Here is a 24,474-nt window from a genome sequence, read left to right as displayed (position 1 = left end):
CTAGGGAAATAAAAAACACAAACAATATGATCACTAAATATATTCTGTGATTTTAAGTGTTGAAGATGATCTTTCATTAAATAAAAAGTTAAAAATTAGAACAGATGTCACCCCATGAGAATAATGTCACCAACAGAACATAGCCCAATCAGGACGAAGTGCTATCTCATCTGCACAATTTTGAAAACTGCTCTTAAACACGAAAAAAAAAAAGGATGTATAAATGGAATAATTTAAGTTGATGATAGTAGAATACCATATTAATTATGGAATGTGGAAGGCATGATTTGAAAGAATATTGATCCTTTGTTTACATACAGATACCACCATGTATTTGTTCATGAAATATTTTCTTATATTAATAAAATTGTCACCTTTTCCAAACTCAGTGGATATACAGTATATCCTCAGTGGATATACTAGACATGCTGTATTTTCAAAGGCTGGAATTCTTAAACATGCTCAAAAGAACATGAAGACAGGGATTTTTTTTCTTTTTCTTTTTGGTTTGTTTTGTTCAATGCTGTTGCTCCAGGGCCTTGTGGGTGTTCCATACTATTTGCTGAATGAAGGAATGCCCATACGTAGATCAGAGAATTATGTATTTTTAAACTTCAAGATCACTATCCATGAGTAAAGGTTTTTCTCTTATTTTACATCATGGTGAAGTCAGTGGTACAGTCAGCTGCTAAAACAACAGCTGAAAGAAGAGCTCATTGACTCTTTTTCCATTTATAGATGCCACTAAGGTTTTAACATGCTAGAAAAATAACAGCTGCTCCCTTGTTTAAACAATAAATGACTCATTTCTCTCCACACGTAACACCTAACATTTAAAAAGATTAATGAGTCAGATGCAAAAGCTATATGACATTTGAGCTTTTCCTTACTACTTGGCAATTTTATAAATCTTTTTTTTGCTTGAAAAACTAAACAATAGTCCTGGTAGCATTTTGTGACCTGTATACATTTTTCCAACATCCTTTTTCCCCCCTAATATAGATTATTCTAATCCCATCCCTTAAAAATGTAGAAATCCTTTCCTATTTAAGTAAAGAAACCACTGTATAGCTTTGTTCATTGGTTTATTAGATTCAGGTTAGCATTTGGTTGTACTATGTGTTTATGGTTGTGAATACAGTTGAACCTTATTTTAAATGCTTTTATACACTCATTTTTTTCCCTCTATGGAAAGAGGGCTCCATTGGCTAATTTCAATGATTTGACAAAGGTTCCTGATGATACTAATTTATACCAAAGCAGTGGCAAAAAACACTGATGGCCAGAGGGGTCACCAAATCTTATCTAACCAAAAAAATCTGAAAATAATATCCCATTTTTGAAAGCTTCAAAGAATTTTCAATGAATACAAACAAGGAGAAAGTCAAATGAACTATTTATTTACAAGATACTTAAAACGATTTACTTACAAAATAAATGTATTCTTGCCAAAACTATATAGAAATTATTTACAAAACAGTGCCCAAAACTTTATAGGAGTTGATATATAGGAGTTGATATATTCCAGATTTAGTTATAATTTTTAGTTTTTACAGAAATGATCATCTAAAAATGACAAGTTTAAGGGTTGTAAGTTATGTTAAGGGTTGGCTTACATTTGGAGCTATGTGATAATATATTTAAAGCATATATTTGTAATTTTAAAAGCCGTATTTTGATTATTCCATAAGAATAGTCTTATTCTTTTAATACTTTCAAAACATTAAATGGTGCTGCATAAATTCTTTATTAAATCCAACATGATACAGTCATTTAGTATCTGCAGACTAGTAATTTACAAGTATTAGGTAAAAAATAAACATATTTACAAACCAGATATATTTTGATTATAATTTTAAATATAATTTTTAGAAAACTGGCAGTAAAATCTTAGATAAATGAGTTTTTCCTTAATCATTTAAAAAACTCTTTCCTAAAAGCTATTTCTGTAAATGTAAAAATTATTTCATGCCTTATAACAGGTGACTGCTATTTTTAATCTTGAAATATCTTTCAAGAAATCCAGCTCAACTCAAGATCAACTCATTACTTCCCAAAGTCCCTGTAGGGTGAATCCATCCTTCAATTTCTCTATTGCAAGCCCCAGTTCTTCTGAAAATACAGGTTCACGATCTTGTTGCTTTTTGGGAGGTAAAAGGATGAGATGGAAACAGAGAAGGTGGGCAAGGAAGAGGAAAAAAACAAAAAATAGGTTTCACATAAGTTTGTGAATACTAAATATTAGAAAATAGAAAGTTTTTTTCATATACTATAGGTAAAATATCCTTACCTTATTGCCATCAGCAAAATAAGCCTGTAAGACAAAGAAAATTATCTTTTACATACCAATATAATAGGTCAGTGGGCTAAAGAACGGATACTTAATTTTCAGAACAATTCTGTGACTAAACGTATTTAATATTCTGTTGTTATGTGTCTAATGGTTTTCTCAACTATCTTTACAGTGCTGGTAGCAGAATTCATTTTTTCTGTCAATAATTATTAAAGTCTTCAAGAGTTATGCTTGAAGCTCTAAAAATTGTGCTTTGTAATTAGTGTCTAATTAGCATTGTTAACTTGAATAGAGATAAAAATGACTTAGAAGGTATAAAATTTCATCCTTTTATAAAATTTCCTCCCTCCTTTTCATTTAGAAGAAGATGCTGGCAATACAAAACAATCAGTGCTTCAATGTGTCAGCAAATGCATATAGTTTAAGATGTAGTAGTAGTTTATAATGAAATATTTTATACTAATTTTACATTTTTGTTTAAAAATATTTATTTCCAGAGGGCCATTCTGGTCAGATTCATGGACCACAATATAAAGTAAACATTATTATTATTTTGGCTATTAATTAAATAACACAAATTAAGAAACAGGAAAGTTCACTGTTCAAATAGATACCCATTTTAAGATAATATACCTAAAATTGAAGGGAAGTCCATCTCATAAAAATTAATTATAGAAAGTAGATTTTAAATTAACTTAGTTAACTATATTTAACATGTTCTATTCTAAGGTATGAAAAAACTTTTCACATATCTGAAATCTTCTGAATAAATGTGTTCTCAAATTATTTCCCAGTTTGGTAATTTAAAAATATTTTCACACACACACACACACACACACACACACACACACACACACACCATCTCTAAGTTAAAAGAAAATTACTGTCCAGCTCATGTTTAAGATACTCTCAAAAGTCTCAAGTTCTATGGTGTTTTACACACTTAAATCATCATTTAGTAAAACATGACTCAGATTAGGAAAAAACCCACAGGAAACTTAGTAGCTCTCCTGTGTGATGCTCACCACAAAAGCATCTCTATGATCATCAGAGTCTATTTCTACATCATCTTGAATTTGTTCAACTGTCAGAGCTTCAAGGGGCTGTGGCTGAAAATCAATAGATGTTAAAATGCATCAAAGAGACAATATTAATTAAACAGATAATTTTAGTAAAATGTGCTGCGAGAATTGTAAGTACTTTTAAAAAGATAATACAATTACAAACTACTCAAGTATTATAAAAATCCTTGCATAACATATTCTGTTAAAACTAACCGGAGTAATAAAATGAGTCAGTTAACCTAAGCTTTTAAATCTGAAAGTCACTATCATCAAAAGAATGAAAATGACAAATTGACACATACTCCGTATGATACTTAGAGATATCCTTAAAGAAAAAACTCCATTGGACTTTATCTGATTTTCTTTCACATAGTTAAAAAAACTAATTTTGTATAATAACAAATTTTCAGTTTTCCTCAAAGTAGTCATTAAAATAATTTGTGAAAAGTACTAAGATTTGTTTAGAATATTCCTAAGGTAAAGCAGAATAAAATACAATACTCATATTTTAATTCATTTTTCTAATATTTAAGTATCTCTAGTGTATTAGGCACTATGCTAGTCCTATCAAGGGTATAAAACCTTTTGCCCTTACCCACAAAAGGTTTGTAATCGAGTGGTTGTGGAACAAAGGATAAAATACAATTACAAATAACTAAATATTAGGTAGAACCATATGAAATTACCATTTTTGTAATTCGAAAATAGTCAAATATTAATATCATATGGTTCAACCTATGCAAACAAATGCTGTACCAAATGCAGTATCTATGATAATAAAAGTTTGGAGACAGCACAACTTCTGGCTTGTGAATCCCATAAACCTTCACGAAGAAAAGGTTGGCATGTAATCTAAGGCTTTTAGGATGACGATGATTTTATAGGTAGGATTAGGGGAAAGGGTATTCCTGACAGTGGGTATCATCATCCACAAAGGTGAGAAACCCTGGGATAGGCTGGAGAATGGTGAATAATCCAGTGTGGTCATAACATAAGAGTCTCATGAGACGGAAGGATCCAAGAAGGGCTATTGTACTGAACAACACCAGGAAGCATCCTTCACATAAAGTCTATGTGAACAATGTTCTCTAGAGTTGGGCAGTGTACAACATGCACAACCAGACACTGTGGCTGTGCAGATAAGGTGGGAAAGGTAGACTGAAGTCTACTGAAATTCTTTAATACCAGCCCAAAGAATTTGGACTTTATTTATAGGTAATTGGTGGGGGAGGGTTGAGGGTACAAATGTAATGCTTCACAAAACAGTAACCTGATTCCATAATCTGAGGTTAACCTCAGTGTTTCAACCATGTTCACAGCTGTGTGATTGTGTGCAAGTAATTTAACCTATTTACAGCCTATCTCACAGGCTCTTTACCTGTGAGACAATAATGATAATAATAATAATAATAATATTTCACAGTATTTTGGGAGGATTTAATGAGATGATATATATAAAGTTCTTAGAGCAGTGAATGGTAAATGGTAGGTGTTCAACACAATCATTCAACAACTATGAATATTCACTAAGAGCCTATTATGTGCCAGTTTAGATTGCTGGAGATACGGTGGTTAAAGAAAATAGACATACTAAAAATTGTCGCCCCAATAAACTTTAATTTAAAAAAGAAAAAAAAAGAAAATAGACAAAAATCCCTGACTTCATGGAGATTATTAATAGTAGAGGAGACTGATTAGTGTTACCAAAAATAAAGCAAGCAAGCCCAGCTAGTCAGGGAAGACCTCCCTGAAGAGGTAGCTTTGGAGTAGGTACTTATATGAGGTGACAGAGTGAGCTATTAGGGCTGGCTATTATTATGTTTTGGGGCCAAAGAAAGGGAAGAGAGGAGAAATGAAAGGTGGGGAGAGAATGGGTAGGAGAATGAACATATTCAGTGACTCCCAGGTGCCAGGCATTTATGCATATGATCAATAACTTTGTAAGAGAGATCATCTTCATTTTATAATGAGGAAACAACCTCAGATTTGCCTAAGGTCACACATAAATGGTGAGATTGGGATTGAAGTCAGGTTTGTACGGAAAGGAAGGACTAGGAACAGAGAAGAGACTGGTATAATTGACTGAATGTGTAAAATAAGATAATGAGAAAATAAAAAAGGAAAACTCCAAGGTTTTGAGGACAGCTAACCTTGATAATGCTAAAAAATGCATATTAATAAGTAGTAAATAGATAAATCAGCAGGATGCTACTTTTGAGGAAAATGATGCCATTTTAGGTATGCCAAATTTAAGATACTCAACCAAGTCCTGGTGTATTTTAAGGACTTGGAAAATTATTTACCCAATTATTAAGGTAAATTTTTAAATGAGAAATTCCATTTATGTTATTTGAATGCTCATTTATGTGAAATATCCAAGAATATTTGGAACCACGATAAGCTGAGAGTATGTGACAAGATCAGGTAGACAGATTTTGGAGTCATCTATGAAAGTACAAGTTGAAGAAACTGGAGGAACAAGTGACATTACTGAGGAATACACAGAGAAGGTGGAGTGAAAGGGAGAATGCTGAAAAAAGGGTAGGCTGGGAAGAAAACATAAGAGGATGGTTAAGGAGATGAAATACATGGAGCATATGTGAAATACAATAACAATAACCCAGAGAAAAGTTTCAGCTGGCAGGGGAAAGGGACCTATAGACGGGATTTGGCAGGGAGAGAAATAAAATTCAGAACAAGGAGCACTACGAGGCAACAAGGGCCTGGCTGAAGTCAGAGGGTGTGAATTTGCACTTCGCTGCCCAGCCCTACTTCCTGATCTCTGGTCACATGCCGTAGTCCCAGAGCAGGAGCAGAGAGATAGGTAATGTATGTGATGTGTGATATGGCTCAACTTGCTGAGTACCAGCAGGGACGCTGATGAAAGAGTGGATGACAAGGACACGAGCAACAGGGTGGGGGCCCACAAGAACAGATAGCAAGAGAACCTGTGACAGAGCAATCAGTGAGGGCACCAGGGAGAGCCTGTGGCCAGGGTACCGCTGATGGAGCAGACAGCGAGGACATCTCTAATGCAGTGGCTGGTGGGTACACAAGGGTCCCAGCTGGAGAGGCTGAAGAGTAAAGTCAAAGAGAACTGATGTACTTGGAGAGGAGATTGGTGCAGAAACCGAAATCATGAAGAAGGCAAAGTGCAGGCATGTGGGAGTGATATTCAAAATACTTCACTTCACTGAGCAGAGTTTGTATATTCATCATTTTAAACATAGTTTAAAATAAAATCGTGTACAATGCTTTTATATCTGAATTTTATAGACTGCGTAACAATTCAGTAAATACTGTATTTCACACAGTGAACAAATTACCTTTTCTTCCATCTCATAATCCACTCCAAATATTGGACTGGCAGAATAGACTTTGTGAAGTGAATTGATTTCCTTAACTGATTCTCGTAGTTTTTCCACAGGATCTATTTTAAAGCCAAGAACATATCCTCCACTCTACAAGAAAAAATAATAAAAAAACCCCAAAACACAAAAAAACAAGGCTGAGAAATGGTATTTAAGTATATGATAAATTATAGCTCCAACTGTCCTTATTTCAGAGCACAATATGTAAGCTCGTTTTTAATTAAAATTTTTATTAAGGAAAATTTAATACATAAAAAAATAGAAAAAAAGAGTACAGTAAGGGTCCACGTAGCTATCATCCAGCTTAGACAAGTAACAAAATATGGCCAACTATGTTCTATCTGTAACTTTACCCTACCCCCCAAAATCTCTTCCCCTCACCCACTCAGGGTTATTTTAAAGCAATATCCAGATATCACATCATTTCATACGTAAATATCAAAGTTGATATTTCAAGACTTAAAAAAATACACTGGAGAGTTGAGGCCAAGCGATTTAAGATTTTCTTGAGCTAGACCATGAAAAGTAGACTACATATTAAAAGAATTAAGGGACTGGCCTACCTACGGGTATCTCCTTGAAGAATTAGGAAATAAACTTGACCATGACAGTTTGTTGGAGAAGAGTGTTAAAAAATTAAATAGCATACTGTAATAGGTAAGAGCATATGTTGAGAGCATATGCTTTTGGGTTCAAATTCTGGTTTTACAACAAATTTACTAGTTGTGTAATGCTGAAAAACTTACTTTCATTATCTTTCTAAGCCTCAATTTTCTAATCATAAAATGGTTATCAAGTTGTTGCATTAAATGAAATAATGTATATGTATGACATTTTGAACAGTTCCTAGAACATGGTAAATACTCAATAAATGTCAGCTAATAATCTATAGGCCAGGGGAAAGGAGTCAGTACACAGTCATGTTTAAACTTAGAATTTAGAAAAGAAGTGATTTTATAAAAAGTAAATGTTTTATTTCGGTGTATTTCTTAAAAACCTGGCATAAAGGGGCACAGCAGTTTATAATTACATACAATATAATCTGTGTGAGAGCATAAAATCTCAAATAGGGTGCAGATGTGTGTCTGTATATATCTGTGTTTCTGAAACACAGTCTTGTTCATCAGTCAGACCTAGCCCCACCACTTATTAGTTGTGAGAACATGGGCAAGGTTCCTAAATTCTCCAGGCCCCAGTTTCCTTGACTGTAAAATGTGGAAAAAATAGTGATTGTTTCATAGGGTTGTGTGAAGATTGAGATAATGCATGAAAAGTACAGGGACATGACTCTGTCATTAAACATGACAATCATTAAGGATGATAATGATTATGTCCCTCCAACAAAGAAACATAGGCAGGCTTCTTTCTACGAGGATAATCAATATATGACTTTAAACTCTTCAAATAACTTCACGTTACAGCTAATATTATTCTTGGATATAAACTGATTACTATGTAAATAAAACTAAAAATAGATTGTTACGTAGTTTTAAAATATTAAAAATGAATACAAATATAAAGTATCTTACCTGCTGAGAGCTTTCTATGACAAGAGCTAAACCAAATTTTGAATCTCTAATCTTTATTGAACGCTAGATGTAAAATGAAAAAGGAAAAAAAGGCTTGTTTTTATTATCTGTTAATAGTGACTTTTTCACACAAATTTTTCAACTTTTGCACAACTACTTTACATAAAGAACAGAATTCTCCCTCTTTCCTTCATTACACTCCCACATAGATCAAGTATGATCAAATATGAAAATTTTCAAACTGGAAATAGATGGCAAACTTGTAAGGCAGTAATACAAAGAAGACATCTCTGAAATGTGTACAAAATTCTCTGACTTCCAGGAAGTCACACTTTTCTGAATATTTTAAACCAAAGGCCAGCAGTCTTAGTTATGTAGGGCCAGTGTCTTTTGTGGCTCCTAAGGCTGCGTTACTTTTTAAAGTTCACATGTGCCTTCTATTTCTTACACCATTGGTGGCTAACTTCTTAAGGACTCTCCATTCCACTTATTAAAATAAAATAAGTTATGGGCCTTCATCACCAGGCAGCAAGGAATCCTGGGATAAATCGAATGTAATTAACATCAACAGGTAAGTGTGACATGAGGATTAAGCAGTGACACTGAGTGGCCTAGAAGGGAAGGAGACGTAGAGTACAGTGGCAGGCAGGACTTTTAGAAAGTGACACAAAATGTACTTGTTAGTGGGGTTAGAGAACATGACGACCAGCAGACCAAAAACCAGAGAGGGGTAATCTGTGGTAGCTGATGACAAACCAGAAATCCAGACAGATGGACACTGGAAGTTGAGAGAGAGAGAAAGGAGAGGGGGAGGGAGTGTGGGGGGGGGACACAGACTGACTAAACGGTAACAGTTATGAAAACCTGGTTTTCACCTGGACTGCTTTGTACCCCGCCAGGGTACACACAGTCCTGGTTAAGAACCATAGAGCACTGCACCCTGGATGTCAACAGGTAATCTAACCAGGTGACTGGGCGACACAGGCTGGTAAGACAGCAAGTGGCAAGAGGATATATATTGATATATTATCTATAGGAATGCGGTCAGGGCAACGGTGGAGGTGTAGAGCTGAAGTCAGAATATGACTGCCACAGTGACAGACTGTGATGATATCAGATTGCAAGTTGTTTGGACCAGGCTGTATTCATTCCAGAAGCTGTATCTGGCAATTCTATTTTCAAATAACAAAAAGTAGCCAATCTGACGAATAGAAATCACAAGGTTGCTTACTACTCCAATTATTCAGCATAATAGAGGTTAGGCAAGCTATAACACTGTGCATACAATGTAAGACAGTAATGAACAAAACAAACGCTGATTTATCGACTACCATATAGACTCTGTCGCATCTTCCCAGCCATGATTATAAATTCTTATATTTCTTCAAGATGGCCAGAAATAATTTTCTTCCTATGGGATTCTGTGATTTTTCTGTTTAATGTATTGCTTTTCTCCGCCTGACTAAAGCTCCTTGAAGTACCACCAGAACTGTGTAGTACCGATTCATGATTGTCATGATTGTGTATCTAGCACAGAGTAGGCTCTCAGTGTCTGGCAAATGAACCATCAGATATTTTAAAGTAACTCAAAAATTAAACAATTTAGAAAAAGATCGGCTTGGGAATATTTTGCAAAGAATTATCCTTCTTACAGGCCAAGAAGTCTCATAAAAAATGACATTTTCCAGACGTCATATACACTGTATCCATAAATATTTATTAATGAAACTGCTTAGTCTTAAGAAGACTTATATCCTGTAATGGGACGATGATAATAGGGTAACCTCACAGGATTTTCATTAAGTTTTTTTTTGTTCCATCTGATTTGTACTAGAGTCCTATATATATATATATATATATATATATATATATATATATATATATATATATATATTTAATATAAAATGAAATTCTTCAGTTTATTGGAGTTTATTGTTTGTTTCACCACATCACACACTTATCCACAGCAGCAGCAGCAGAATAAAAAGAACCACTTTTATGTGCCGACAAAACAAATTAGTCTTAGGTGTAGTTAGTTCTTATTCTGGATCTTAAGCTAAAACCGTTATCATCATTAAAAAGCATCTTCATTTCTTTCACCAAAGATGTAGCGTGAATCCAGTTTGTATTACATTATGTATCTGAATACAATTAAAACCGTTCATTCACAGAATTAATGGTTTCATTCTGCCTTTAAAAGTTTGAGCAGAAAGTGGCAAGAGAGCCAAGTAAAGTGTGTCGAGCAGTGTGCTGAAGCCATAGCCAAGGAATAACCATATATCCGCCTCGTGAAAAGGCTATGGAAAACTTAAGCAGCTAATGCCCTTTGAATGGAATCTAAGGAAAATATACCTTAAACTGTATGAAAACTATTTACATTTTTAGAATCTAGTATATTTCTTTCTTAATAGCAAGTTGATAATAGTGCTGTTTCCCTTGAATGTAGTAAGTACAATTGGGTCTTTTCTTTGTTGAAATAATCAATCATCAACACTTTAAAAGTATGCTCTCAGCTAAACTACTGCCACTTAACAAAGGAGAAATCATCTAATTCCAAAGTTCTATTAACTGTTGAGTAGAAATTATTTAGTCTACATTACAATTAGGGCATCAAAATACATGCACTTACAATTTGCAGGTATGGTATACTGACGTTAAAACTGTCATTCATATTTGCATGCCACACAATTCTCACATTGGTAATAAAAAAGGTTCCTAAATTTCCCTGTAAAAAAGAGTAATGAGGGATCCATCAACGGTCATTTGTTTGAATCCTTATTCTTTACTTTCTAAACACCAGAATAAATTCGATGATCAGAGTAGCAGGAAATATCAGAATTGAATGTTATGAAGTATTAATTGACTTCATAATTCATGAGGTGGCAGTACAGTTAGATTACACCCTCAGTGCTTACCAGTTGTTGGCCCAGGAGCAAACTTCTTGGCACATTGTGTCTAATGTAAAATGGAGATCTGATTAAATAATCCATGTAAATAAAGCCCATAGCACAGTGTCTGACATAAACTAAGCATTCTACAAGCGTTATTCTGACTATTACTCAAAACCTGGGGAAAGTCAAGGCAACAGAATTGTAAGAGAGAGAGAAAATACATGTGATAACCCCCATCAGTTCACAAGAGATATTTTATGGCTCTTCCACACTAGTATAGATCAAAACTGTTATCCAGTTACATGGCCCCTCAACATCTCTCAAAATCATCCCAGTATGATAGCCAAGTGGTCTAAAAAAATCTTCAAGACATAATAACATGGCACTAAAATTACCTGCCTCTATTATTTATCTGTCATTCTCCACCTCTACCTTCACCTCCTCCCCACCACAGACACCCAGAGGATTTTACTTTATATTTTGAGGTTGCACATAAAACATTATCTCACAAATCCAAAACCTAAAAAGCCTTCTAAGTAAATGTGTGTATATATATTTCCTCCTCCACTCTCATCTTGCAAAAAATTGTCATAAAAAAATTTTTAGCCCCTATTATTCTGAGCCCAAGTCCCATTTAAAATACTAACTCTAACTTTATAAGGAATAATTCTTTATGTCATTGTTTATTTTAGAAAAAGAGAACTTGCAAAAAGTCCTAAAGAGTTTTTAAAATAATGGGATGGCATATTTTATTTGTTTTATTATTTTTCAATAAACATAAGGTAGGTTAACAATAGCATCCCTATTTTCAATAAAATTATATAGCTGATAATCCTGGAACATCTGAATTAAATTAAAAATGCCAGGTGTTGTGCTCGGTGGTAAGGATCTAAGTATGAACAGAGTAATTCCACTCCTACGGTTATAAAGTCTACACTCTGATGTGGAGGTATAGACAAGCTCTGTATACTAGAGTAGTAATAATTTAGAGTAGTAATAGTAATAATAAGTATAGGCTGCATAAGGAACACATAGAAGGGTCCTTCGAAAGTGACATCTAAGCTATGACCTAAAGCAGAGGTCGGTGAACTATGGTCCGTGCCAAATCTGGCCTGCAACCTCATTTTGTATGGCCCGCAAGCTAAGAATAAATTTTACATTTTTAAATGGTTGGGGAAAAAGTCAAAAGAACAATATTTCATGACATGAATTTCATGAATACTGTATGAAATTTAAACTTCAGTGTCCATAGTAGTTTTATTGAAACACAACCACGCTGACTTGTTTCTATATTGTCTGTGGCTGGTTTCACACTACAACGGCAGGATTGAGAAGTTGGGACAGAAACTATATGGCCTGCAAAGCCTAAAATAGTTACCATGTGGTCCTTTACAGAATAAACTTCGCTGACTCCTGATGAAAAGGAGTTATTCAAATGTCTATATCCTATATGTAGAATCTTTATCATAGTTTAAAACTAGACCGTTCAACTGGGCAAAGCGTGTTTACAATTTAAGTTTATGATTCGATGTTTAGCAAGAAGCACTTTATTTAAAAGCTACAGCTTTACCACAGTGGCTATCAGTCTAATCTAGACTGTAACACAAAGGCTGGAAACTATTCTTATTAAGAGACAAATTTTTCTCTAGAAATTGATGTGTTACTTAGTCCAACTATTAATTGCTTACATGTTTCAACTGGTTATAATTTCAAGAGCAAATGAAAAGTTACAATAATGGATGTCAAAGTCACCAGATGAATTATATGTTTAATTCCATAAAGACCAAGTAAAAAGGCTTTGGTGACTGTCCACCCCATGGCTCTCTCCATTAGCATAAGTTACCAAGTGTGGAGGGTAGTATAGAGGGAAGACCATGCTCGGGGACAAACTAGATGTGTGAAGTCACTTAGTTCTTTGGGGTCTGAGTTTTTCATCTGTCAGTGAGTAGAGACTGAAGTAGATGATCTCTAAGGTTCATTCCAGCTCTAAATTCAATGTAGAACAAATATTGCTTAAAAGGACAAAACCATAAATATATGAAAATCAGAATATTATTTTATATCAAGAGCTATAATGCTAATTTATCAAGAGGTATAATGCTATTTTTAATAGAGTTAAATGAATATACAAATGCAATGATAAATGGAAAAATGAATACCAAGGCAGTGCCCCAAAAGGTTCATTAGTTTTTTGCACAATACCTGGTCACTGGATAAATTCCATACTCCATTGATTTTATCATATACATGTTCTTGTGGTAATAATCTTAGTTGTTTATTTTGAATTAGTGCACTTCTCAATTTAAAATCACGATACATTTTAGAAGTTTCATATGCTCTGTAAAAGAGAACAAACAAAAGGCTAACTCGAACTGAAAATGTAGTTTTCTTAGGTTACTTACCTACTAAACATACAGTTATTAGTACTTACGTACATCACTCAAATAATTATTACAGTAAATTAAAAATGTTTTCAGTAAGTTTTGGTTACTACAGTCTTTTGCAGACTGTTATTTTAGTGTAGTATTTACACATTTTATCTCAGTAACCTAATTTTCAGATGTCTAATATTTAAGTCAACATATATATGCATATCTATCTATCTATCTATCTATCTATCTATCTATCTATCATACAGCTCAAATGAGAGGACACAGAATTTCTTTCAAACTGAAACACAATGCTTGTAACAGACATGGAAATTATTGTTTCTATCAAAATGCTTCCCTTCATTTCCATTTTAGTCAAAGACACAGTTATTCTTTTGACATAAATAAGAGTGCAATTATTTTTCTCACTGCAACCTGAAAACATTATGCTCACATCTACCTTTACACAGAAAATTAGAATGAATCTGTACTAACTCCAAAAGGGACTCTAGGACAGATTTTGTGTGTTTGTGTGTGTGTGTAATCCCTGTAAATTTGCTTTCTTTCCACGTCTCCCTATTGATAAATAACAAATACAGACGAAAATTCGTCTGTTTGAGAAAAGCATATCCTAGGAACTGGTTTGGAAATGAGGGTTTTTGAGGAATGCACTAACCATTTGACTTTCCCAGGCCGCTGTTCTACTCTAGACCCTGAATTTTCCAGCCTCCCGTCAGCCCTGCTCCCTTCAGACGCTAGGCCCCACGCGCGCCAATAACTTAATACATCCTGTTGCTACTGTTTCTCCTGACAGCGATTTTGTACAATTGGTTTTGTATACTGACAAAGACTTAGTGTTTGAAAGCCAGGGGGCATTCTGTCAGCAACCAAGGACCTCAGTTCACTCCTGAAATGGTTTTCCCTCCAATTGCAAGTTTTATAATACATGTCTTTCTGTCCCTAGTTTAATCGTGCCACTAAATGTGTAGACAGTTACCACCTACTAAGTTCTCTTAACCCTATATATTGTGCAATATTCCATAAGAAAAAGTGAAAACGTAAAATAAAATGAAAATTACCCATGTAAAAAAAAGGAAAATTCTTAACTTTTGATTAGTTAATTCTAATTTTACGCCACAAAAATATAGGCTAATTTACCTATTTAATAAAACCAAAAGGTTTTTTTTAGCCTGAATAACTTTAGAAATTATTCATATAAATTATATTTATTATTAAAATTCTAAAAAATTCTATTAAAAATTCTAAAAATTTTTATTAAAAATAAAATTCTAAAATGTATTATTTATTCTAATTAACCTTCTAATATATAAACTGTGAAAAAGCAGGATTCGAGCATTAGCTTATAAATCTTAATTTGCTTTACTGTTGTAATCATCAAATTTAACCCGGGGGAAAAATGGAAACTACTTATACTGTAAATTATTTTTGGGGGGAACACATATAATTTTTATACTATTAAAGAAAAGTAGCTTCCATGCTGCCTTCAACCTTCATTTTATATTATTTCTGTAAGTAAACTGAAATAAACAGCTATGTTTTAGATATATGCCCAAGAGAACTAAAAACTGTGTTTTCACACAAAAACTTATACATGAACGTTCACAACACTATCCATAATAGACAAAAATGTCTAATAACTGATGAGTGGCTAAAAAAATTATGTGTCCATACAATGGAATATTATTCAGCTATAAAAATGAATGAAGTATTGATACAGGCTACAACACGGATGGGTCTCGAAAACATGTAAGTGAAAGAAGTCAGACATAAAAGGCCACCACATTGTAAAATTCCATTTCTATGAAAAGTCTGGAATAGGCAAATGCATAGGCACATAAAGTAAATCAGTGGTTGCCAAGAGATAGAGGGGAGGGAATGGGGAGTGACTGCTATGGGGGTTTCTTTTTGAGGTGATAGAAATGTTCTGGAATTGGGTAATAGTGATAGTTGCAAAACTTTGTGAATATATTAGGTTGGTGCAAAAGTAATTGCAGTATAAAAGGTTAAAAAAAAATTGCAGAAACCGCAATTACTTTTGCACCAACCTAATACTAAAACTACCAAACTGTAAACTTTAAAATAGTAAATTTTATGTTATGTCAATGATATCTCAAAAAAAAAAAATCATACCATTATATAGATTTTTTAAAAATCAACAAAACGAAAAATCAACAAACTAGGAAACTAAGAATACATTTGCCACATATATGGCTGATAGGAGCATAATGAAGAAATATACAATAGAAAACTATAAATAAGCAAAAAATAAGAAAAATTTCAGCATCATTAATAATAAAAGAAATGCAAATTAAAATAGTATATAGAAAGGGTACCAAAAAAATGTATACACATTTTAAGAAAGGAAAACACTGTATTAAGATTCTAACACTCAATATATACCAATAGCAAAAGAAGAATACAAGTCATGTGTATACATTTTTTGGCACCTCCGGTATACATAAATAAATATGTCTCTGTATAAATTTGTGTATGTATTTATTTTGGCTGTCATCTTAGTCAAGCTTTTAAAAAAATCATAGTACTTAGGACTGGTTTAAAAAAAAAAGAGCTGAGGTACTGAAAAGAGAAGAATTTAGCAAACAAACAAGAAACAACTGCAAAACAAAACAACAAAACTCTTTGGGAAAACACCCAAACATGCCTTCTACTGTTAGGAAAATAATCTTTTTAAGTCATTAACTGAATGATCTAACTTGGTTATTTACATGAAATGAATTTTCTATTTCCCTGTAACTACCTTGGCTGCTAATTTAATAATCTTCAGTAGACATTTTTATGAATCTTCAGTAGTCTTACCTGTTTCATAAATAACTTTCAAATTGTTTATTAAATGATAATGCAACATGTTCTATATATCTTCAGGATATTTGCAATAAAGCTTGGAGGAAGATAGCACCACTTTCCTGAAACTTTATTCTCTAAACCATTATATCATAGAATTATCTTTAAAATATTCAGTAATCCACAAAATATTATCGTACCTGTGTACTGCAATCACAGAAGTAAAAAGTCTAGGACTTCCAGGAACCAAATTTGTAAATATAAACTCAAAACGAGTACTGTTACATTTTGTCAGTATATAAAGAGCTTCAGTTTGGCCTCGTAATTTCTGTAAGGACAAATTTATTTAAAAGTTCAGATTTTAAGAGCAATTTCTCATTTACAATGAAAACAAACATCAATCTCAACTATCTAATGTTTCTTCACTATATATTTCAATAAGATTTTTTTCAGACTTACAGAATTAGCAGTCCTTGTTGTGATATTCAATATGCAGTTGTAACCGATAGCTAAAATTCAAAAGCAAAAAGGATTTAAAGAACATGATACAATAAAGTGAGAAAAAACTATATATACAGAACTTCTAACTTCTAACAGTTTTAAAAATTAAACATAAAAGTAACAACTTTTAAACATTTTATGAAATAACTACAAATTTAAGTTAAATAATAAAAAGAAGTAGAAAGTCAATTCTGCCTCTGAACAAACATAACATGGGACATAGGAAGTTTACATCTCTAAAACCTGTACAGTATTATTTACTGAAAATCCTAGCATCACTATATCAAGAAAAAAAGTCTAGCTGGATAATCTAAAACACTTTTAAAAAAATAAGTGAAAAAATTTAACACAATAAAAGGTTGGACTTGTATTAGCATGTAGAGCTCTCTTTTTTGGGATTCCTTGAAACGGGGTATATATAGCAAGTTGTCAAGGACAAGCAAAAAACAAACAAAAATCTTTTGATGCAAAAACACTAATCTCGTATGTCAAAGACAAAACGGACAGACTGGAAAATATTTCTTTTGCATTATGATGCAGTGGTTAGTCTAGGATTTCTCCAATTTTTATCTATTTAAAGTTTTCCACATATTTCATAGTATAGTTTTTTTTAGTATCAAAAGTCACTGTGCAAGATCACTTGACAAAGCTTTTTTTTTCTTCCTTTGGTGTTATCTAACAAAGATACTTACAAAGATTGACTCTGGGTAATGGCAAACAGTGCCAGATAATTCTTAAATTTGTCACTAAGAGTCTGCCTAAAAGAAAACAAATAAAACAATAGGTTACTTTAAATAAGGACCCATTTTTGCAGTACAGAATGAGGTGGACATGAAACTTCTGGTCCAATATCAGCAGCAATACCCATAGATGTTTTTCATACATTTATTACTTGAAAATATTTATCGTGCATATCTAGCCTATGTAAGGTATACAATGTATGGTTCAGAATCCCAGAGAAACAAATCTGATAGCTACAGAAGGGATATAAGTATTCACTGCCAACATCTTGGTTTGACTCAAACTGATAGAGGAGAGAATTGGGTACTGTTTTTGTTTTGGTAGAAGCTACTTGGTGGAGGGGTGGGGATCCCAGCAGGTATATGTGTACAGCTGAGAATGAGTATGGGATAGTATATAATTACAAAGCCATTCAGTGAAATCACACTTCTCCAAGAACTCTCATATACTCACTGATCTCTGCCATCTGAGTGCTCTCTTAGCAGTTCTCATTTAAATGAGCCATATACTTATATACCCAATTTTGTTTTTTGCTGTGAGAAACCTTTTTGATCATAAGAAATTATAGCTCGGCTGAAGTCTGTTTAAGGCTTTATGCCTTTCATTCATAGCCTCAGATTGATGTTCTTACACTAAAATACAAAATTAGATAAACTTCATTTCTGAAAGTGTGTCCTATGGAATAGTCCACATAGATGATCCAAAGGGAAAAAAGTCAAGTAAATCTGAGCATGGTAAACTATGCGTCTTTGAAAGTTATAATACAATTAGCATATTAGGATAGCTTTGAGATATCCTAAAATAAAACTCTCTTAACTTTGTTTAACACAACATTTCTTCAAAAAATTATAACCATAGTACTCTTGATGTGTAATCTACAGCCAGGTCATACTCCTTCCTCCCTGAAAACCCCTAGAATGTCTAAAACTAGAGAAACTACATCTTTATGAATGTTGGAATGAGATGGGATAAGAGATTCCAAAAATCAAGGAGAGTGTTCTCAAGGGAAGCTGTGGAACATTCCATGATCAGTTTGACAGATAATAAGTAACCCAGCCTGGTTAGAGTGGAAGGTTCACACAGATCATAGAAGAGTAAACATTGCATTTATCAGTCAGGGTCAAACAGAAAAGAGGTGGCATACACAAATTAGGATAATTGCGGGTTATGTACAAAAGGACTTATTACAAAGGTATAGATGGGGTGTCAGGAACCATATGTGAGTACAGCAGACCTACGCCATCCCAGGCACAGAAAGACAAGGATCGCAGTTAATCAAAGCCAGAAGAACAAGAATCCTAAAGAGCTGAATGCTTTGAGAGGAAAGAACCCAGGGAATAAATACTCAGAATTCGCTCTCCTGTCTCCCTTTGATCTTCTGCCATGGCTCTTCCAACCGGAAGCTAGAAGTGCACAGGGAGTCCTTTGATGCAGTGGGAGGGGTAGAGAAGGGAGCTGGCTCTGGAGGGACAAATGGAGGACAGTGGCACATGCAAGAAAGGCTGTCTGTGGACAAATTAGAAGTTCTTCACTGCTAGACCAAGAAATCTGGACTTAAATCTGTTAGCAATGGAGGCAGTGGAGTTGGGGTGGGGTTTAGAATTGGGATTGGGGAGAACTGAACATTTTTGAGAAGAGAATAATGTAATCTTAGCAGTTTAGAAAGAAATGTTGGCAGTTTGGTTCATCACTTAGTAGCTATGTGACCTTGGAAAAGTTAAATAACCTCTTGTTTCTCAGTTCCCTTATTTGAAAAAAAATTAGAAAAGCTTCTACTTCGTTTTTTGTTTATTGTTTGTGTTAATGAGATTACAGAAATTATGTAAGATTCAGAACAACGACTGGCAAATAGTAAACATTCAAAATTATTTTTTAAATATTTATAAACTGCTTTTTATGGCTTATTTTATTATTATAGATATACTGATTTATGTTTTCCTTATGCCATTTCATCTAAGTAACATTATATCTGGGCTCTGAGCCCAGGACATCTATTGGTTTTTTGTGGTTTTTTTTTGTGATACTTTTCTATTAGAGGATTGAAGGAAAAATTACGGCGTGGGAAGAGTTTGCCTTATAAAACCACTGATCGACTCTGTCTACCTGTTCTGTTCTCGGCACATCTACACGTCTCTAGCATGTGCTTATGTCTTTGTTCTGCTAAAGGACCCCATCCTACAACTCCAAAACCAGTGTTCCAGGCATGGGCTTTTCTCTCTGTCCTCCCAAACACCAAAATATAATTGTCCCTGTTTCTCCTAATCTCCTAGATACTAAAGCTTCATACATACAGCTTCACTGCGCAAAACTAATCTGAATTGCTAATTTCATGTCAGAGTACTTACAGTTGAAATGCATTAAACGTGCTAATCTTTTGGGGTATTTATAGTTTTAACATGGGGTCTCCTGAACGTGGCAATGCCTTAACTTGGTCATTTTCAAACTTCTGAAAAGGAGGGGAGAGAGATGGCTGGAAGGCAGGATTCCCCTTCCCTTTTCTACCTTCTTATTTCCCAGAAGCTCTGCACACTCCTGTAAAATCCATTTTCTGAGGAATTGTTCCTGAGATGTGTGCACACAGTGGTTTTTATTAATGGTAAGATTTCAGGCACTGTGATGGAGATTTCTGGCCAGGGAGATGTTTTGCCCTCCCTACTCCAAAATGCTAGTATATAGGATTCTGTACGCAGTGAGTACCCATACTCTTTGTTTGGGCTTGTAGATGTCACATCCTGCCAATCTGGATGAGACGAACAAAGCTTTCTCTTGGCTTACTAAAGTTAATTCAGGTTTTGTCAAGATCTGACCACCTAGAGGTTCTTATTTCACAAACTAAGACTTCTTGTTTTGCTGTTAGATCTTCATACCTCATTCTCACCTGGCCTGGCTGATACTAGAAAGCATATCAGAAATGTGATCTAAGCATTCTTTTAAAGATAGGCTCTAGCCATTGACAGGATCTGCCTGTAGCTGGTGATGTCAGGTTCCCATCACAGAGAAATAAGCGCCACAAATGAACCTCCGTTCACATATCATCCCAGAGCAGATGAGAAGAAAGGCTCAGAGAGCAATCGGCCACTCAAAATGCTGCAGTGATCATATCCTGCCAGTAAGGGTTACTGTTCCGTCTCTACTGTGTTTCCCCGAAAATAAGACCGGGTCTTATATTAATTTTTGCTCCAAAAGATGCATTAGGGCTTATGTTCAGGGATGTCATCCTGAAAAATCATGCTAGGGCTTATTTTCCAGTTAGGTCTTATTTTGGAGGAAACACGGTAGGATTTACTCATCCTGTCTGCTCCTTTTCCTCACTTTTCTCTTCCATAAGAGGTTTATGTCCCACCATACTAAACCCCCCTCTTCCCCAAAACCTTTTTAGATTAACTGCCCACTCCTCATCCCCTATAACTTTCCTTGAAGAACAGTAGTGATGCTTCTAAGACCTGCTAATCACTGGTCGCTGGCTCCCTGTACGGCTGCTGTATGCAGCCTGGACTTTTTAAGGTTCCAGCCTTAGGGAAATTGGTTTGGGAGGGACTCTAGAGTCCAGTCCTGGCTGCTCCTCAGTGACATTCTGAGATATCTCACAGGATTTTCCAGTACTTATCCTATGAATAGACTTCACAATAGAGCACTAAATTTGCTCCACATATTTTTGTCTCGGTGTCAGTCTTAGGGAATTGGGCATTACTCCTGGTTTCTTAAAAGGAAGCATGGACCCACATAGTACAGCTCTGACTTATATATGTTCCACTACCCCATATTCTTTTGGTTGGGAGACAGATCCAAAAGTCAGAACTATCCCATGACTCTTGCAAACAGAGTTCCTGGAGTTTTAACAGTTACATTGGATAAAGCTGATGTCAGAACCAGGACTTTCCAAAGGACCAAAATTTTGAGGGAGAACCTGTATTGCCAGGCTATGGGTTTAATACCTACCTTTTCTTCCATTTCAGTCTGAGAAAAGTCTTATGTGGGTTTAACTGTCCCACTCTCACAATTACATTTACATATAATGCTACATCACATTTTCCAGCTAGTATGATTTAATATTTGAAAATTAAACCAGAAATATAAAATACAATATACTCACCTCTATCTCCATTATTTCCTTTGGTGTCTTCAATTGAATCTAAACAATCAATAAGGACTTCTCCAGGTCTTGTTTTCATTTGTCTAAAATAAATACAAAGGCTTTAATTTTAAAGCTGCAACATACACGCTTACGATCTGGTTAGGGAGAGAAGATATATGCTTATAAAACAGCCAACAGTATAAATAATATAGTACCAAATCCTCATGCATTTGAAAATAAGGTCTTCAAGAACTTCAAGAACCTAGAGATCAGTGGGCCTGGAGTGACCAGAACTAGAAGGAGAGGTAGAATTTTGGGGAGGGAGGGAGGGAGATAAGGAGAGAGAGAGAGAGAGAGAGAGAGAGAGAGAGAGAGAGAGAGAGAGAGAGAGAGAGAGACAGACACAGAGACAGAGGAAAATGAATGAATGATTAAAGACCAGAAATAAGAAATGATAAGGGAATGTGGGAAGATTGGCCTGACTGGAGAAGAAGGTCCATTCTGAGAGGTAGTGAGAGATATAGTTGGATAAGGAGGAACCAGATTTTGGAGAAAACCTGAATGCTAGTCTGATAGGGTTGTGTCTAATCCCACGTAGAGTGAAGAATTTCCAGAGGTTTCCGAGTAGAGGAAAGAAGCTCAGGCAGTTACAGAATGAACAGGTTAAAGGAAAGCACCATTAGGACTTGGCACACAATTAGAAACAGGAGACAAAAAAAAAATAATGAAGAATAGTTTGCTGACTGATAGAATGCATTCTAGTGTGTCAAAAACAGAAAAACAAACAAAAAAGAAAACCACCAAAAATCTAGCAGAATATGTGGTGAGGCTTCTAACATATTTTCTATTTATCTATTGAAAATACAGACAAGGTCATATCACTTCCCTGCTTAAAAGTTTTTTAAGTCATCCCACTGCCTAGAAAATGCAGTTTAAAATCCTCAGCGGAACATTTCACAATCTTGCTAATCTACCTTTCTATTTGTACTTCCATCCTCTACCTGCCAGACCCTGCCTTCTAGTCAATGAGGTTTCTATTTCCAAGACTCTGCTTCTTTTCTTTTTTTTTCTGGAATACTCTCCTCATTTTGTCCCTGACAAGGCCCTGCCCATTCTTCAGAGCGCAAGTATTACGTCTGCTTTGAGGCCTTCGCTAGGCAGAATTAACTATTCTGTTTCCATGGTCCCTCAATTTTTTTGTTCGTTTTTTTTCCCCCCAGGATTTATCACATTTATCACACAGTTAGTTATCTATGTGTATTTCCTGCACTCGAATGGGGGTGGGTAGAGTGAAATCATTTCCTATTATTTTTGTGTCTCTTTAGCACAGTAGTAACTAGCACATAATAAGCATTTGATAAATATTTAATAAACTGAAAACATTCATGAGATGGATCTTTTCTTGGATTCAGACCCCTCCAAGAATAACAGTAAGAGTCACATAATGTGTGCGATATAGAACTATGGTTTATACTTTGATAAATTCCCTTCCCTCATAACTTCTTAAAAGAGCTAAGGCACAAATAAGTCTGGGAAATAATTATGTCATTTTTCCATCTAAGAAGGTTCTGTTCAGCACAAGGAATCAAAAGAAGTGGCTAAGAAGTTTCCATGCCGTTAACCCAAGAACCCTAGCTTTTCCAACACTTAATATCCAAATGGGCTTTTCGATTCTCTCTTAGAAGGTGAAATTTTCCAAAAACAAGGCTCCCTCCTCCTGCTGGCGATTCCGATGAATAAGTAGACGGACGCTTACCACGGAAACAGTCTGTGTGGTTAAGACGTTTGGAGAATGCTCACTCCCACCCCCCTCACTTTACGGACGAGGGGACTCCAGCATAGGACAGGGAAGTCACTCGGCTAAGGCCTCACAGTGTGTGTCGTTGTTCCAGCTCAGTTCTAGAACCTACTTCCCTGGGTCCCTCGCCCTACGTTCCTCTCCCCACCTAAGCTGGCACCCGAAGCTCGCTTGGGTGTGCTGGACGCCCGGGTCCCGCGTGGTCCCCGACGTGTCTGGGCTCAGCTTCCCGACAGGTCCCTGGGCCAGGACGGGGCCAGAGATGGCACGGGATCCACACCGTGCAATCCAGACACGTCCCGGAGGCCACGCCGGCCTCAGCAGAGCCGCCGTGCCCGGGCCAATCTGGGGTCTCACGAGGGGCCGATTACCGACGCAAACCTCCCACCCGCGCGAGGGCCGCGCGCGGCGGGGCGCAGGCTCCGCGCGCGAGTCTGAAATCGCGCCGCGGCGCCCTCTCCAGGCTCCCGGGCCCCCAGGGAATCTCGGCGACTCACAGGGAGGACACGTCGAAGCGGACATCCCGATCTTCCCAAAGCGCGTCCAGCACCGACATGGTGGCGGAGGCCCGCGACCCGCCCTCTCCGCAGCGCTGGAGGCCGAGTGGCGTCTCGCCAGCTCCAAGGCAACGGGCCGCCTCCGTCCCGACGTCTACGGCGGGCGCCGAGACCCAAGCTTCTTCGACGTAGGCTCGGCGCTTTGCCTGCCCTGCCGTGTGGTTAAGCGGATGTAAGGCTCCAGGCCCGGGTTGGCGGCTTAGAAAAGCCACGCTGACCCCAGCGCAGGAGCGTGAGCTTGACATGCTAGTGACCGTCTTAGCAAACGCACACGCTGAAGCCATTCTACCCACTCCCCTTTTTCTCTACACCTGCAAGAACTGAGACTTAAAACTCTACCTTCCTTATCTGGCTCCCTGAGCATCTCTCCCTGCCCACCAATCAGAGCTCATCTCCCCCCCTGCACCCCCTTCGCTACTTCTGCCTACCTTCCAGCCAGGCAGGGCTCAGAGCATTTGGAGG

General features: G+C 35.9%; 1 protein-coding gene and 1 pseudogene across 2 annotated transcripts in view; one reads left to right on the top strand and one right to left on the bottom strand.

Annotated features, from left to right (window-relative positions):
* Window positions 1–524: 524 nt before the first annotated feature.
* On the bottom strand, window positions 525–24,154 carry BBS5 (Bardet-Biedl syndrome 5). The gene is made up of 12 exons (XM_081052047.1): window positions 23,953–24,154; window positions 21,676–21,758; window positions 17,534–17,599; window positions 16,800–16,849; window positions 16,541–16,668; window positions 13,351–13,486; window positions 10,887–10,982; window positions 8,258–8,320; window positions 6,684–6,818; window positions 3,319–3,402; window positions 2,291–2,314; window positions 525–2,140 (listed from the first exon to the last, which is right to left on the bottom strand). Exons 1-12 carry the CDS (start codon window positions 24,009–24,011, stop codon window positions 2,039–2,041), a joined length of 1,026 nt encoding a protein of 341 aa, XP_080908173.1. The 5' UTR covers window positions 24,012–24,154; the 3' UTR covers window positions 525–2,038.
* Window positions 24,010–24,474, top strand: part of LOC308498533 (interferon-induced protein with tetratricopeptide repeats 1-like) — a 67,395-nt pseudogene continuing 66,930 nt past the window's right edge. The window contains exon 1 of the transcript in view: window positions 24,010–24,140. The product of the transcript in view is annotated as an interferon-induced protein with tetratricopeptide repeats 1-like (transcript). The remainder of the gene's footprint in view (window positions 24,141–24,474) is intronic.

Source organism: Rhinolophus hipposideros (assembly GCF_964194185.1).
Source record: "Rhinolophus hipposideros genome assembly, chromosome: 6".
In the NCBI taxonomy this organism is placed as follows: Eukaryota; Metazoa; Chordata; class Mammalia; order Chiroptera; family Rhinolophidae; genus Rhinolophus; species Rhinolophus hipposideros.
This window is presented reverse-complemented; position numbering and strand designations above follow the sequence as displayed.